Source organism: Cyanistes caeruleus, chromosome 25 (assembly GCF_971803275.1).
Source record: "Cyanistes caeruleus chromosome 25, bCyaCae1.hap1.1, whole genome shotgun sequence".
NCBI classification, from domain to species: Eukaryota; Metazoa; Chordata; class Aves; order Passeriformes; family Paridae; genus Cyanistes; species Cyanistes caeruleus.
The window spans coordinates 6,462,228-6,480,081 of NC_141725.1; the positions used below are offsets into that span (position 1 = coordinate 6,462,228).

The following is a 17,854-nucleotide window of genomic DNA, read 5'->3' on the forward strand; positions in this document are numbered from 1 at the left end:
ATTCAGCGGACAGAGTAGGATAAAATCAACCGATTATATGAAATGTACAATATTAGTCTATCTGGCTACTGATAGCCTTGAACACAACACCAGTTACCTACCAGTGAGAAGAGCATCCCACTGAAATATATACAACATTAGGTACCCAGGCAAAATAAGAAAATACACCCAGAAGTGTTCAGTCTTTAAGCAACAGAGACAGAATATGCGGGTTATGCATTTATTCTATTATTAATTCAGAGAGTCTGTATACGACTTCTTTTTAAACAGATGGTTTTTACAGTTTCTCTTCAGTTTGACAAATTAGATTTTATTTAAAAGAAATCCTGTAACAATCCTATACTGCAAGACGAACTAACTTCCCACTAAATGAAACCGGTCTTGGGTAGCAACACTCAATGAACTGCGGAAGAGCAAGGAAAACATAATAACAAAACAAAACAAGAAAAAATTCATACTGCCCCCCAAACAAACACACACATGTACATTGGGATAGCTTAGAACTGTGACTATGGTTCTAACAAGTGTGTTCTGTGCAGTCCCTATTGAATACATGAGAAAAAATAAAAGCTTCAGCATCTGCTGAGGCGTTTAGGAATCCTTTAGCTAGAGCAGTTCCTCCATCTCATTTACTATCACAAATCTACGGTATGGAGGGAACGGTGGGAATGACTGGCTGCTGCTGGCTTGAAATTCCCAACAGAGAGAAAAAATAGCCAGCTACCAGTACCTTCATGATGAACATTCCATTATCATGGAACCAGAAAGAAAACTGCTGATTGCCTTAACAATCCATACTTACATTTTAAGACTACAATTAATAATATTTCATCAGTTAGGAAAAAAGTATTTGGTGTGACTTCACTCCTTTTATCTTTCAGACAATAAGTCTGTCAATAGTAAAGAAAACCATTAAGTGTAGATTTAAAAATTACTGACCTTTGAGGGTAAAGTGGGGGTTTTTGTGAATGGATCGGACGTAAATGGGTCACTCTTCACCTGTTTCTTGAAGAAATCCTCAGGGGCAGAACTACGAAATGGGTCACTTTCCTTAAATGGATCTCCTCCAAAGGGATCTAGAAGGAACATTAAAAGGTAAACAGAATGTAGCACAAGTGCATCTATAAGGAACATTCTATATTTGACCTCATACTCCCTCGTACAATTTTTCTTACACAAACATACAGTGCTTTGGTAAATCTGATAGACTTCCAGAGACCTCTCTACCAAGGGCATTTACTAAGTTTGAACAAGCAGATGCTTATATGAAGCTTTCAGACTCAATAGTTACACACTTCTCATTAAACATATTGATTCTGAATGCACACCCTGCTGAGTTTCTATGTTCCCACATACAAACCAAAAATCTGAAGACAGGGAAACCTTTATGCTTTCTTTATGTTTGTTAATATTTGTGTTTGGCTACGAATTGTTTATATCTATACTGTCATTAAAAAGGGCTATTACCTGCTGGAGCAGGTGGTTGTTCTGCAAAAGGATCATGCTGGAATGGGTCACCTAAGTAGAAGAGAAAAACAATTTGTTTTATCGACTAATTAGCAAGATGCTAAAAGTTTGCGAAAATATAATTTATTCAACAATTGGACTTCAAGGTCTTAGATAAGCACTTAGATGCCACTTACTGCCTTTGAAGGGGTCTGCTCCCTTAAATGGATCGGATTTGAAAGGATCTTCTGACTGGAATGGGTCTGTATGCAATTCTTGTGTATTATTGGTAAACATTAAGGCTTTATTCTTAAATGGATCATCCTAAAAATATAAGAGGAAAAACTTCACAGCGGCTTGTCATGATAAAAATGCCCAGTTACCCATTTAGCAGAAATTGTATGCTATCTTGGTTCCTGTTTAACCGTTACTCTTTAAAATTACTTCCTAAATAACTTCCTGAATATGTGACTTCCAAGTACAAGTAATTATACAGCAGAATGAAAGGTGTACCCCAAGGCTACAGGGAACACCAAAAGATAACAGTACATATAGCAATTAAATGTTAAACTGTTGCCCATATTAATATATTCAACTCTCAAACATTTAAATAACAAAAGCAAACCAACCCCAAACATCACACTACCCAAAAATTCTCCCCCCGCCATTACAGCTCAGCTCTAGGTAAGACGCTTATTTAAAAGGAAAGGATACATAAATAATCTGTGGACTACAACTACAACAAATTACTACTGAGTAGTCAGATACTAGATTGCTTCTTGTTATCTCATCTTTGAGCTTAAAGCTCCAAATAGTGATTTCCCATGATAAAGCACTTCATATAGGAAGAGTCACCCCAACATTTTGATGACAAGAGGTTTCTCAGCAGAGGACACATCTACATTTGTCAAGTTGCAGAAAATACCGTGTATGAACAAGCAGCAAGCTGAAGTTATGAAACCTCTTCATAACATTCATTTGCACGATATCCCTGGCTTGGGTCTGGTTTGGAAGTCTCTGATGAAGCGCCAAGAGCAGACAACTCCTGCACAGCAGAATTCCAGGGACAACGAGAGCCATTCCAACCCAACATAAGGAATATCCAAAAACAACTACCCACTTACACTGCCCCCAACACCAGAAAGAGACAGGATTTATTTCATCCCTTTACAAGACGTAAATGAAAACATCCCTATTAATGCTTCTCAGAATAGGGGGAGGGAGGTGGGGAAAGAAGAAAGAGGAAGGCCGAATTGAGAAACAGGAAAATGGCATAACGGTTTAAAAAAAATTGCTATGAACATAGACTGGTGTCTTCAGCCAGTAAGTGGCTCCTAGGTTTTGCCAGTAAGTGAAATATCAGGAAATTTTCACTGGAAATTCAATCTATTTATGCAAGCCACGCAAGCACAGAAACTAAGCACTAAAGTCTTTTAAGACCTTTAACTACATGTTTCTCAATGTACTGGCTTTTTTTTATCTACACTGCTCTTCTTTTGAGCAGTTTGTTTTTACTGATCAAGCGTAAAGTACTGCAGAAAGGCAGCAATGGCTGGTAAATATTTACTAACACATTATATATTTAACTTCATACTAAACCCATAACAAATACTGTGCTTACAAGGGTAAACATGTTTTCATAATGAGGAAGGGCCACGTAGATGTGCAAGCAGAATCAAGCAAGTATGCAACTTCTATCTTGTCTTATTTAAGACAAGAAATAGGCTTAAGAAACAAAAGAAAATTCTTGTGATTTAGAGAATTATTGAATACCCAAATCTACATTAGATATCCAAAAGAAATTGACTTGAAAAATGTTAAAGAATGTGAAAGATTTTATGATTTGGGAAAAAATGCTGATTAAATAAAAACGTAATTAAAAAAGAAAATAAAAAAAAAAGAAGAGAAAGAAGATGTTTGAATTATTTAAGCAAACGAGAACCATCCTTTTGGAAAGGGAACATAAGATATGTAATAAATATATCTCACTGTAAAGTGGAAATTTTTAGAGCTTCGTCTGGAAATAAGGAGGAAATACATGATAAAGGGAAATTTACAGCATGAGAGGATTTCACCTTGGTAAATTGGACAACACACAAGAAAAAACAGAACACCTGAGCTGGAAACAAAGCCCCATCTCTGTCCTGAGACTGAACATGTAGCAGGTTACAAATCCGCAAGACCACGGGACAAATACCGACTAAACAATACTTCAGATTAGGTGCAAGTCAGAAGCTTCATTAGTGTAAAATATACTAAACAGTATTTTTTTTTTTACCACAGCTCCATAAGTGCTTCTTTCTGTCTGCCCAAGGCCTTCACTCATGTCTGCTAAATTTGTCAGACTCCCACCATGAATCCCATTGAGAGCTTCACTGTATTCTTCAATGCTTTTATTCACTTCTCGATGGCTTTCTTGCAGCTGAGAGAGTTTACTTCTTGCCTGAGAAGGAAGAATGCTTTAGCATGTTACACACTCAACAACACTGTCATTCTTATAGTCTCCTTAAAAACTGGTGCCTGACAGTTGCATTTTATCCCCACCAGAATTGAATGCTTCCTAACTTAGACCAGGAATTAACCTACTAAACACAAGCTACGAAGGATTATTTCAGGAACCAGGACTTTTTCCTCCTCTGAAAAATAATTTTTCAACTCAGCATTTCAAGAGGCAAAAAATTCTATAAAGTATAACCAGTGAATACCTGGCTTATTTCTTCCTGGGTTGATTTTAAAGATTTGATTATTGTTTCAAGCTGCACTTTTCCAGCCTGGATACTCTGCTCTAGCTGAGTCTCCTCTTGCTGAAGGCGATTCAGCTCTGCTTTTGCTCTATTAAGGTCATCCTCCTGTAGTTTTAAATCTGATTCCTGAGACTGAATCTGCATTTTTAGCGATGAAATCTGGAACAACACAGTAGAAAAATCAGAAAGAAATTTGGAATAAATGGGGCATACTAAACTGAATTTATAGTAACAGAAAGTGGTAAAGCAACCTATCAACTACTAAGGAAAATATTTAGAACTTATTATGAAGAAATGCATGCTGCTTCTGCTGTTACACAAAATCCTTGATAAAAGCACCTTCAATAAGACCAAGAATGAGTTACTATTTTAAATCACAGAAATACTCCACTACTCAGAAAGGTAATCAAAAGCTGTTTCCTAGATGTTCACCTTCAGAACTTGGTTCCATTCAAACATTTATCAGGTAGTTTGAGCTCGATTTTTAACTCTGTTAAGAGTTAAAATTACAGAGTTGCTTATAACCTTCCTTATACACTTTCTTACGTGACTTCCTTACACAGTAAGTTTCTACCTTAATGTAACATCCATTTCCATTGGCAATTGCATCCACCTGAAAACTCAATCCTGATAACACTCAGAGTGATCAAAACCACCACCACTGCCATAGACGGTCACATGGGTTAGGACTACTGACTTTCAACTGCCCTATGAGGCTGAATCAATGTTTCATATATTCTCAGAACAACAGTTCCTGTAGAAAGAGACCCCTGGAGATCATGGGGTTCAACCTTTCATTTACGACCTTTATGAAAGGCATTGAGGATAGCAAAATCCTTTCTTGAACCTCTGTATTTTGTGTGGAAATTACCGCTCATGGTAAAAACCAAGCAAGCAAGCAAGTTTATTCATTAAACAAATATAATTTCCCTCAACAGAAGACATATTACTCTTGAGCAGGTCCAGAATTAACATACACTTACCACCTGTGTTTCTTCCTGGCATTTCTGCCTTACATCATTCAGCATATCTTTCAGTTTGGCTTTCTGCTGGTCCATCTCATCCAGGCGGTCTTGGGCATCCTGTTTTTGAGCCTCCAGCTCTTGCAAGCTACTTGTTTCCCTGTCTAAATCATTTTGCAGTTCCTGAAGAAAATTCCGCAACTTGTAACCCACATTTAGCTGTTGTCTTAAGGAATCATCAGCCACAGACAAAGAACTTGGCAAAATTCAGACTATTTTCTACAACATATAGGCTACACCCTACATTGGCCTGTTTTGTTTCTGCAGGAACTTGTGTAAGACATCAGGAAATAAATCACTGCTCACAAGAAGGAAAAGGGAGAGCACACGGTATTGAGTCATCCCAATTATCAAAACCAATACTTTCCAAACAATTTCCTAAATTACAGTGTTAACTAAACACTAACAAAGAAGTTATTTCAAACTGTTCACATATACTATGCTTATATTAGCCAGCATCAGATGAAAATATCTCTGATGGAGAACAGTAAAATAAATTCTTTCCTGCCACTCAGAGGAAAATCCCAAGAAAGAATGACAGAAAGAATGATAGAATGATGGAAAAAATGCTAAATTGCCATTTGTTATTTAGACAAACATGAAAACTACTGATGATAAACAGAGTTTTTACCTGAACTTCATTGGTTTTCTGTCTGATTGATTCTTCCTTTTCCCTAATGTCCTGCTCCAGAGAATATTTTTCCCTGCCAGATAAACAAGCACATGTATTTGTGATTAGTTAAAAAATACCACACATGGAAAAATCAATTAAATATTATTCTGGAAACACCACACAGACAAATGCCAGCCTGCATTCTCATGTATTCTTTAAAGGAGAAAAGGTGCATACGTATCAATTATTCTTTGAAAAATACCATCCGTGCCCATCACCAATCTTCCAAAGTCCCCTGATAGGCCTATATCGGAAATTCGTCACCAATTACAGCAACAAATAATGACAAAATGACTAAAAGAAAATAAAAGTAACCGACACATTAGTACTATAGACTTATTTTGTTATTCTACATCAAGATTTTGTTAACAGTCCGCAACTATTACCTCTGCAGCTGTGCAATTTCTTGACTAATATCATCCAGTTCCTTCACCCCTGTAAATTCTCCTGATCCAACAGAACTTGCACTATCCTGTTAAGAATGAAACAATCTATTAAAACGTCAAGTTGTAAAAGAAGTGCCTCCTTTAACAAAGGCTGAGGACAGAGGTGGGATACAAAATCCTTACCATTTGCGTTTGCAAAATTCTATGAGAGACATCAAATTATTCTGTAACAAGCAAGGAATGTGACACACAATTCTACCCCTGAGAAAGGAGAATTTTTAATATGGCTGTTTAACAAACAGGACAGTTGCATACACAGCAACGAAAGGATAGGCACAATGCCAACAAGGAAATTGCAGGCTATGGTATAATTAAAATTCAAAACCTAAAACTCAGTTCTGCTATAGTCAATAGTAAAGTTTGCAGGGGACTTAATAAAAGCAGATTGTAATTCCAGTCTTCTAGAGCTCTGCCACAAATTAATGGCAATTTCTGCAATTATACCCCACTTCCATTGTTTCTATGTTCATTCGAGTGTAGATCAGGGACGATACAGAGGCCATTCCCTGACTTCTAGATAAGACAATCACTATCAGAAGTTAAGGAAGGATGTCAGCATTAGGTAAAAAAATTGTTTCTTATTATAAAAAGGATTGCTCTTTGGAAAAACAAACACTGCAACTGAGCAAAAACTGGCACACTCTACTCACTGCTAGTATGACGAAGCAGGAGACCTACAACTTTTATACAGCATTTTCAAAAGAAGAATATAGAGAGTTTGCTTGCTTCACTCACTTTGAGAGTGCTGTGGTAATCACAGAAAGCTTGGCTTTATTAAATATTAAAAAACAAACAAGAACCCAACCAACAAGCCAAGATCCACAGAGTAAGATGTGACATCTTTGTAGAAACAATGGTGAATATACAGTTTAAATTATGTAATTAAGTGCTCACTTTTGGCAGATCGTTGTTTTGGTAATATGCCATTAAGTAATTACTTAATATAACCACTTTTATACTGTCAGGCCAGATACAGATTTGCTGGGAGACCTGTACTGAATGCTGGCTCACAGGATCACAGCCAGGCGTCACCCAACATGACTACGAAATATATTAAAATGAGCTGCTGCACTGTTTAGGATAAGAGTCGCTTAACTAAGCTCATGGTAGCATATTTTATTTTTTTATTTTATCTGATGCTCAGCTAAGCACATACCACATAGAAAAAGAAAATTGCAATTAACTGAAAACAGTGGGAAGCTTAAAGCCCTCACACCAAGATGTATTTGCTGCTCACAGCTGCAGAGAACTAATCCAGGAATAATTTCAACAGCCCTGAGCTGCCTGTCCCAGGAACTTCCTGCCAGATCAATACATCTCCAGCTGTTGAAGGAAGGAACACCACCAGGTTGGCAGACAGTGCTGGGCACTTCACATTGCTGTGACATTACCACCACGCCAAGAGCAAGTGGCACAGAACTCAAAAGCAAAGTTGCAGAAAGCATACATTAGAAATGTGCATTCCTTTGGACAATGCAATTACTCACACGCCGCATTTCTGTTAGTGCTGAGATCTCAGTTCCTACAGGGGTCAAGTAACCTGACAGAGTCTATAGGAAAAGGATAGAGGAAAAAACCTTAGGAGGATCATAGCAACAGCAATAATTACAATATTTATTTAGAGTTCCAAAGGTTTTTGGTTAGGGAAAGTAAATAAAAGTAAAGAAAATCACAATATAATTTATAGAAAAGGTGAATGTAGTGACATGACAGAAGTATTTCTTCAGTTCCATTTCAGAAATGCACCGATATGCTCTCGAGGAAAGGAACAAAGCAGGGTCAGCAAAGGATCAGATGCTCCAGTAAAGTGGTATTAGCAGTGATGGACACAGGACTGTGGACTGCCATGCTATAAAGGATGAATCCCAGAAACTAAGAAGTCATCGCTCCTCATTTAACCATTAAAAAATTTTATGTTTTCATGGGAGGAATTGGGTGCTGATCATAGTCGGGGACAGGCTGTTCAATCAGCTTTTAATATTTTCTGCTACAAGTTCCCTGACTCAACCCTCTGTATTATAAAGGATCATTTTTTAGTCTAGATTTTTTCCAGCATTATTACTTCTTGCTTTATGGAGTACTTTACTGCATTTTTCTTTACTTACTGTCTTGGTTGTTAAAAAATTAGCTATATTTTCAAATATTAAAAGAAATTTGTAAGCAGAGATAAGAAAAAATACTGGCAATTCTTTAACGTAATACTAAAAAAAAACCCCATACTCAAAGCCCACAAGTTCAGTGTTATCAACAACAAATTGCTGACTTACCTGGATGGGTGTGTTCCTGTCTGTGGGAGGGATCATATCTGGAGGTAACACTTGTGGAGGATCAATCCCTTTGCTGACCTTCTGCTGAATGAGATACATGGCGAGCGCAAACTGGTCTTTGCTGAGCTTTCCCATCTGTCTCGTGTCTGCCAAAGCCCTGATAAAAATAGATAATACTCAGAAACAAGAAAATCTTATTTCTGCTCTACCAAAAAGCCTGAATACATATATACACATAATTTCTTTTTGGTTCATCCCCATCAGAGCTTACTTATTCTAATTAGATTTCCATTAAGAGTGCAGCATTTTATTACACATATTTAACTGAATAGAGCAGCGTTAGTCTGAGAAAATATTCAGAGCACTAGCACTTCAAAAGACAGTCACAATTAACAGACTGACCTACTGCCCCTACCCCCAAAAAAGCAAAGGGAGTATTTATTTCTCCCTTAATTTTCCACATAGTCCACATATTGCAGTATGTGGATGTCGCCCTGAGACTCAGGCCTTCGATATTGTTTTTCTACAAGTTCTAGCCACTTTCCCAGGAAACTATAAACATAAGTGTTTATACTTTCCATTAAAGATATGCCTTTTGATGGACGTCTCTCAGCGTTAACCTGACTATCCAGTCCTTAGTCATAGTCGGAAACGTATGAATATTGAAAGAACAAAAAAACAACCCTTTCTTTCATCACACCTCAAGCTGCGTCGGTGTGACTCATTTCACGTCCACCAGTGACACGTGGACAAGTAAAAGAAGTTGGGGTTTTTTGTTTCTGGCATTTTTTAATGTTAGGATCACATTCTGAATCTGAGTTCCCAGATCAGCACGTTACAAAAATACTGCTAGTACAGGATTCTTACCATATATGCGCTAGGAGATTCTGAGACAGACCTGAATGCATAAAAATGTCCTTTACTTCTTGGCCACTCACAAACCCATCCATGTCTGTGTCTGTTTTTAAGAAAATTTCATCGTATCGCAGTTTTTCAGACATTGGTACCACCCAATTCACAGCTGGCTGCAAAACAAAATTTGGTATTTCAGAAGAACAGAAGCAGTCTTTATGAACGCACTGAGTACATATGACATTATCCAGAGCTGGATGTGCTGAACACCTTGTATGCTCCAGTCTGACTGGTAAATAAGTATTTTCACTGCATGTTTTAACTTCACACTTTTTATTGGAATAAAAACACTGATAAACAGCTATTCATCAGTTGAAAAGCATTCATTCTTTGGAAATACAGACCAAAACAGTCATATAAAGTCCTCATGCTAATAGCAGGAGTCTCAGAAGTAGATTTCTTTAGTATTAAAGCAGATACACAAGCAAAACCTTTCCATGGTTTCACTGTCTACAAAAAGTGAAAATTCCCCCTAAGCTTTGCTACCTCGTGGTCACCAATTAAAATTCATCTGATGTTCTTCCAAGTCTTACCATTCTCATTTCACCCTCTCCATCCAAATCTCCCGGACATAAGTGCTCACATGAGGTAGAAATCAAAAAGTAGATTTATTTTTCCTACAGCTTACAAATACACAGAACTGCAAAAATAAGAAAGAAGGAAGTGCACCCGTACTTGTTTGATGCTGTGCTTGGGAGACAAGCTCCCTACGCTGTTCGGACTGTTGCCACTGCCATGGGATGGTGTGGAATGGAGGTTGTCTTTTGGTGGAGGACTTGCAGGTAGAACAGGAACTGCACCAGGAAAGACCGGTGTCTTCTTTCTTTTAGAAGGTGGTATGAGAGAAGGGGGCAATTGTGAAGGAACTGACTCTTTCTCAAGAGCTCTATAAACCAAATGCATTGCCTGCGAAGGCAAAAAGGTCAGATAACATTCACAATTACTAGATAAAGCAACAAGATCTTCCTGTGTCAGTCATTTACATGTTAGTAAAACAGAGACAGTAACACTAGAGATGCAAACCAGAGCAATTAATTTTGAATGCAATTCCAACAAGTTTAATCTTGACAGTCATGAGTCAGTAGATGGATTTGAGGAAGGTCATTTAATAGCTGATGTGAACAATTTAGATTAGAACAGTCATCTGTAGCACAGAAAGCCGCAAAGCTCTTGAGAAAGAAATGAGCTATTTGCTTTGACAGACAGACTAAGCAGTGAATTGAGAATTTAAAGCAACCTACCACAGCAAATTCATCCTTGTCCAGGTGACCATCTTTATCAATATCACTGAGATCCCAGACCTAAGCAATTAAGATTATAAAAAATGATTTGCAGACCAAGTTACATTTTATGTATTCATTGTATTAACATGCCCTCTAAAGACTCCTCATAGATTTTGGCAGGAGATCATATTAGCTATATTACCTATCTAAACATTCACTGATGAAACAGACTGGATTAGAGTTATCTGGCCACACGAATCAACACTGGCTCTAACAAATTCTGGCTGCAACACAGGCATGTTTTTCATCTTTCTAAGATGCAATTACAGAGTCATAAAGCTGAGTAAAAGCATTGAGAGATGGCTTTCAGAAATGCCCAGAGGGGGTGGGCTAGCAGATCATTCAAATTCCTCATAAGAAAGTCAAATAAAAAAGTCAATACATCTCTAACGCCTATTCCAGTCCCAGATGATCAGGGTTTTCTACTAAAAACTAAAACTACGTGCAGCTCCCTCTGGCCCCCACAATTTCCTGTTGGAGAGAATTTAAGCATTTATCAATTAAATTAAATTAAATCAAATCAATTAAATTCAGGTCAGGCACAGTCAATGAAACTTAAAGATGATACAGGGAGATACAAAACTTCGTGAACTCTAACATAGCACTGTTTAATCATGAATATGACCCGGAGACAGTAGAGTGCACAAAAAGCCAAGATTTGAGGCTCAATTGTAAGAACTCTGCTTTATCACTGGACTCTTGACAAATTTAAGCTCCTTGATTAGTCCTCTGTCCATTTCATCAGTGCCTTATCTTGTCCACAAACTTTTCTGGAACAGGCAAAAGCTTCCTGTATTTCTATTGTGACAATAACAAGATAAAACCCAAAGCCTTTCAAGACTTCACAATACTCAAGTACCGAATTAAAACAAATCATACTTAGATTTCGTAGATAATACAGAGCAAGAGGCACTTCTTCCTGAAGAGGTTCGTGTAACGCAGATAGAGCTTTTACACAGAATGTACTCATTCTCCGAAATATCAATATGCAAAGCATTAAAGAACACGTTTTTAAGGAAGGCAGAAAAATACTTTAAGGCGCAATTCCCTTGCAAATATACAATGGATGCACTAAACTCAGACCTTGGAAGTATTTATAAATACACATGAAAGAAAAAATAACTTGACAATTTGTACTACAAACAAAGGAGGATGTTTTAAGGTATTCTCCTGTACAAACAGGGGATGGATTTAATGGTATGTCTAATAATTCATATTTGTAAAAATGACAAGACAGAATAATCGAATGTTATAACAGTTATTATGGTTCAGGAAAGCTGTTTCTTGTTTTTAAACAACCAAAATCAAATTTCCAGCTCTTAAATGAATAGAGAGATAATGAGGCCAATCTACTCTAGGGCCAAAATTACTACTCTTACTCTCATTTCTAAATGAAAGAGTTTGGAGTCTTAACGTTCCTGCTTTATAGCACGCACACGATGCAAAATCTCAAAAGCCAAAAGCCAATCTCTGCTGATAAATTACATTTTTAACACTGTAACTACGAGAAGCTAAATAAAGACTAGCTAAATCTAAACAACTTACCCTTCCGAGGATATCAAGAGGTAGCTTTGAATTCATCAGTACTGGTTTTACTTTGTCTCCTGAAAGTAAACCATTTACTGGCAAAAGGCTTTCAAAAATACCATCAAACTTTGCTTTTTCTTCCACCTAGTTGGTAAGAAATAGTCTGAATAAGTAAAAAAAGTGTGTCTGCATGAGTAATGAAAATGAGATCTTGCAAGAAAGTCAGACTGGTCAGTAACATGGATTCATCCTAAATTTCAAAGCTTTCTTGCAAGTGACACTGTACTGTATTTAACTGCAAATCCATAGAGAAAGCTTTGAAGCTCTCTCAGCTTTGATAGCTGAGAGATTTTACCATGCAGCAGACAAGGCACTCTTCTGTTTTAAAGCTACTTCGATAAACTCTATAGAACTAAAACTTATTCTTCGCACTTCAAAGTACACGTAACTACAATTTTTCATTAAATTTCTACCTTCTGGAAATGTTTGCAGTTGAAAATTACCTAAATATAAATACCTCCACATATGCATCAAAAGTTATTTTTCCCAAATGATATATATTGCTTGTGTCAATGAATACTAATTAGAACACAGGAACTCGGGCTTTAAATGAATAGTTCAGACTGGATGTGGTGAAATAATTTGCTGTTCCCAGTGGGGCTCCTTTATACAAACAAATTTGAGAGCTGTAGAATTCTGGAAGAAATCTAGGCAGAAGATTTAAATTTATTGTCTCAAAAACACCACACCAGTGGTTGTCAAAGGGTTTTTTTAATACTTATTGCATATCTAAAACTACACCATGGTGTTCTCTATTGTGCACAGGTTTGCATAGAAAGGGAGAACTTCTGAAATGGGAAATACATTCTCACTGGGAAACTTACACGTAAGAAAAATATTTACTTCTAAAAAATGGATGGAATGCGGTCTCTTTTACACTTACCCTAACAGCCCAGTGAGTCTCTGTTGAGGGTGGTGTGATCAGCAAAGGACTGCTAGTATCATGCTAAAAATCAGAAAATTTTTTATTTCTACATATATACAGATAGAAAGAAAGAGGAAGAGAGAGGGAGGGAGAGAGAGAGAGAGAGAGAGAGAAAGAAAGAGATAGATACACTTCTGTCTCTAATACTTACTAATTGCATTAAATTCAAGAAGGTTATAGACACAAAGCTTAACTACATTGAGGAAAAAAGGCTGCCCATGTTCCTATGTATGTATGAACACGTAAATAAAAGTCACATTCATTTTATGGCACTACAGTACTTGGGTAAGGACATTCAGTAGATGCATTCGGTATCCGAACACAGTACCAACACAACCCAAGGAGGTTCTGCAGCAGCTACTGCAGGGCAAAGCTGCAGTGGTGCCTTTTACTACACATTCCTATTGACCCAGCCCCAAAAATAATCTTTTTTCTTTCCTTTTTTTTTTTCATAAATTCAGAGTCTAGCCACATCAACTTCCCGACCGAGCTGACCAGACTTAAACTCACATTGGTTTTGCAGTCCCAGAAAGGGCCGGTTTCTTGTCACTCAGCATGACAAGACTGCGACAGCCCTGGCTGCTGTGTCCTAAGGAACTGTGAGACAGCAGCCTGAAGCCCCAGAACCATGACATTTATGAAACAGAAGATCATTCCAATGTTCCAGCTGAAGCCTAAGTCCTCATTTAACACATACCTGCATTTAAATGGGTATTACTTACAAATTTAGGAGGTGGCACAGTCAAATTCAGACTGCTCAGGTTTACATCGTGGCCATTCTGTGCACATGCTACAAGGCGCAATGCAACATAGAAACCCTACAAACAATTGTGTTGTCTATTAAAAACCAGTTTAAATCACAAAAAAAAGCCACTTATGATCTTTACTAACACTGTACATGTGTAACTCGGTAAAAAGAAACCCCAGATGTACAACCCCATAATGACAACGACCCCTTTGCTTTTAAGGATGAGTCAGGAAAAATTTTACAGTAACAGGAAACAAAGAGGAGAAAACTGGAAGTTGATTTTTATGGAGAACGCTCTCCTAATTAAAATTCAACCATTTTTCTTAAAAATTAGCAATGTTTTGAAAGAGTTTATTTGTATCTGCAAGTAACTTGCTATTTGATATTCTAAACCATTTTTTGTAAAAATGCTAATTTTTTCACGCACTAAAGCCTTCTAAAATCAAATCATATTTTCATTTGTGACTCAATGACTGTGTATCTACACAGTACAGACACCAAGTATTTACAAAACAAAAGAAATACAGGAAATTAGAACCAAACTTCTCCTGCAGCCTCACTGAGTAATACACTTGAATATGAGCAGTGCTGTGGAAAAAACTCATCTTGTAAACAAAAAAATCGACCCTGAAAAAGATAAAGATAACTACTAGTGGCACCAGGGCTTGATTGAAACAAGGCTAATCTGGGAAAGGTAATATAGGAAGTCCACACGAACGTTTCATTTACCTGTTTATCTAAGTATCCTTTACCCTCTGGGTCAGCCAAATCCCATATCTGTGGAGATACAAAAAAAAAAAAAATGCTGCTGTGAATTACAAAGAAAACTTAGCTCAACAGTTCCTACTGTAGGTCTTCTTAAAGTGTTCACTAAGCTTTCAAGTAATGACTTACAATGCTACTGAACTGTCGAGTTAACAACAAAAATGTTACACAAAAGACAAATTTTCTTTTTACTTTCTTCTTTTCACTTAAAAGAAGTGTGCAGACAATTACTGCATTATCCAATTCCTGCAACTTACTTTTCCAAGGATGATATCAGAGAGACCAGATTTTTTAAGAAACAGAGCAGCTTCACTTGCTCCAACTCTCCCTGTGTATGTTGGATCTACCTAAGGAGAAAAATTAACATTTAATTGAAACATGACTGTTGTGAAGGCAGATGTAAGAAATGAAGTGTCTCTCGCCTCTAGCTCAAAAGGAGTTACACAAACTCTGTCACCACTCACAATTCACACAGTTCTAGCACTGCAGTGGGGAAAAGAGAAAGAAGGAAATCTCGGGGAAGAAGAAGCTGCACTTTATTTTTACTTTTTTTTTAAGAACATACCTGTTTGTAATATGTTTCATATATTGGATTTCCAGTAGAAAACTGAAACACAAGAAAACAGAACAAACAACAATCAGAAGTGACAGGAAAAGAAATGTATAGCACTTAGTGTATTACTTCTACTGAAAACCTAAAATAGTGTGTTAATTTGCTGTGTTTCAAACAGGACACTTGAAATTTAAGTGTGGATAACAGTGATCCACCAAGACCACAGGCTATTGTCATCTCTTAGTACTTCTCATTCATCAGGATTCCTACCTCTTCTCACACTTCTACTGAATGATAATACCTAGGGACAAGGTTTCAAAGAACACCTTTGAATTATTTGCCAAAGTATTTCAGATCTCAGCATGAGAAGTAGCGATAACAAAGGCCCAGCTTTCAACACAATGCTGACCTGCCCCATATACATCCTTACAGAATATTTTCAGCAGACAAATACACACACACGCACACATACACACACACACACAGAGAACCTGTGCCTGCTTTAACACATTTTCAGGATCTTATACTGAAACAGAGCAAACAAAACACAAAACAAGCCCCCAAATAACCAAACATACATACATATATACATATATGTATATACACATATATATACATGTATATACATACACACACACACACACAGAATGAATGGCGAATTACAACTCTCACAATTCCACGACAACACCTTTGGAGGATTTAAACTTGATGTAATCACTGCATTACATGAAAGCTGCAGACCCAAGGGGAAGCCCTGTCTTTTCAGTGCACCAAAAAAGCAGATCCCGGTCCCTCTTGCTGACATATTAAGCAGACGGGAACTGGAATGCCAAAAGATACAGAAGCTCCAAAACCCATCTTCTCACTCGCCTCCTACAGTTGCCACATGAGTTCTAGCCCTGTGCAGGTAGGTCGTCCCTCCACACTGTTCTCCTCAGCCCTAATGCCAACAGGAACACTGATCCAATCAAAATCACGTCAGTCCTTAGACCACTCAGAAGCTTTAAAAAGAAAGCAGCAGAACAACTCCATATGGAGTTTAATGAGCAAGACACAGATGTCACAAAACTCGCTTGGGACAACCACTCTCCACCTCCAGGACAGCAGTCAGACACCCAAAAAGGAGTATTTCTTACTAAGTCCTATCACTAACTCCTATGTCCCCTCCCAAATGTCACCTTTTTTTCTTGTCACCCTCATGGATTTCCAGATGTTCTGCCTACTCTGAGAGGATGGAGGGCAAGAACACGATGAAAGAAAAGACCCATCAGGAACATGAAAACTTTATTTTACGCCAAGAGAACCTTCTTGCAAATTTACAGTAAACATGCTAAATCTTCATTTAAGGAGCTATCCATAATAACTAAGTTCTCTGAACCGAGTGCAAGCAAACACTGAATCTCTGAAGATTACAGCTCTATTCGAATGGAAAAATCCTGCATTTTCAGAACAGTTTCCTAAGCATCTTGAATGTACTTCAGTTATATCCATCAACAAAATAAGCCGCCGCACTTTCCAACATCAGCACCCTCTGGAAGCTCTCGCTTTTCCTGAGAGCGGACAGGATTTCAGAAGGATGCTGCAAGCCTAACTCATAAACCTGACTATTCTTTGTGCTGGCATGTAAACGATCAGCATATATAAGTACTGTGTTCCTGTCCAAGCAGGAAACACATCATTCCAAGAAAAGGTGGAAGTAGGAAATAGCCTGTTCCACTCTGAATAAAACCCAGCATGTTTTCAGCCAACTATCAGCAAACTACGCCCCTCTTGTTTATCAGAAAGCTCAGACAAGAGAGTCAACCACCAACTACAAGCTCCTCTAAATGATGTGGTGAGTAACCTAGAGCATGCAGAGACTGGATTCATACCAAGATACCATGAGCAAACTGCTCCAACAGCAGGACTAAATGATCACATCCCATCACCAGACACTCCTGTCACCCTCATTTGATATTGTCAGCCGTGATGTGGAGCTGACTTGCCTGGCAGAGGTGGTGGAAAGCCAGGGTGATGTGCTTCAATGCTGTGAAATTTCTTCTAATACTCACCCAAGCGCTGCTTGAAAGCACTTTGGCATCGATTCTCTACTCACAGAATTTTACAAAGATTCAGTCTCTCTGACCGATTTACCTAAAAGGCTGCATCTCTGTGATGAAGCAGACCAGGCAAAATGGGTGATAAAAATAGCACAGCTGTCTATCTACCCACCACTATATGTGATGACATCACTATCATTCAAGTGGATTCTGTAATTTACTGACATCTGCTGATGAAGGACCAACCCAAGATCGTCAATGCCGACAGAGACAAAAATTTTGAAGAGCGCAAAGTTGATGATGTCAAAGCATAACCTGTTAGAGAGGTTCAGTTTGACTAAGTTTATCCACCTCATGGTTCCTGCGCCTGCTCTATACTCCCCAAAACATCACCTCTGACCAACACTTTAGACCATCTCCCAGACAGACTGTTCGGAGCCCATT

The 17,854-nt window shown here is 37.8% G+C and overlaps 1 protein-coding gene across 19 annotated transcripts in view; it reads right to left on the reverse strand.

The window, feature by feature from the left end:
* EPS15L1 (epidermal growth factor receptor pathway substrate 15 like 1) overlaps positions 1-17,854 on the reverse strand; it is a 47,869-nt gene that overhangs the window by 26,819 nt on the left and 3,196 nt on the right. For 7 of the 19 annotated variants that reach the window (XR_015279151.1, XM_086862601.1, XM_086862598.1 and 4 more), the window contains exons 2-20: positions 15,384-15,425; positions 15,076-15,165; positions 14,783-14,830; positions 14,028-14,123; positions 13,264-13,326; positions 12,339-12,464; positions 10,752-10,811; positions 10,186-10,416; positions 9,466-9,623; positions 8,599-8,755; positions 7,819-7,881; positions 6,272-6,357; positions 5,844-5,916; positions 5,174-5,335; positions 4,152-4,349; positions 3,725-3,889; positions 1,644-1,770; positions 1,468-1,518; positions 940-1,076 (exon numbers count right to left, since the gene is read on the reverse strand). Coding sequence is in view for 18 of the 19 variants with exons in the window: in XM_086862601.1 (XP_086718727.1) it covers positions 940-1,076; positions 1,468-1,518; positions 1,644-1,770; positions 3,725-3,889; positions 4,152-4,349; positions 5,174-5,335; positions 5,844-5,916; positions 6,272-6,357; positions 7,819-7,881; positions 8,599-8,755; positions 9,466-9,623; positions 10,186-10,416; positions 10,752-10,811; positions 12,339-12,464; positions 13,264-13,326; positions 14,028-14,123; positions 14,783-14,830; positions 15,076-15,165; positions 15,384-15,425 (2,133 nt within the window). In the remaining variant the exon portion in view is untranslated. The remainder of the gene's footprint in view (positions 1-939; positions 1,077-1,467; positions 1,519-1,643; positions 1,771-3,724; positions 3,890-4,151; positions 4,350-5,173; positions 5,336-5,843; positions 5,917-6,271; positions 6,358-7,818; positions 7,882-8,598; positions 8,756-9,465; positions 9,624-10,185; positions 10,417-10,751; positions 10,812-12,338; positions 12,465-13,263; positions 13,327-14,027; positions 14,124-14,782; positions 14,831-15,075; positions 15,166-15,383; positions 15,426-17,854) is intronic. The other 12 variants (XM_086862599.1, XM_086862602.1, XM_086862609.1 and 9 more) reach the window with 3 other exon arrangements.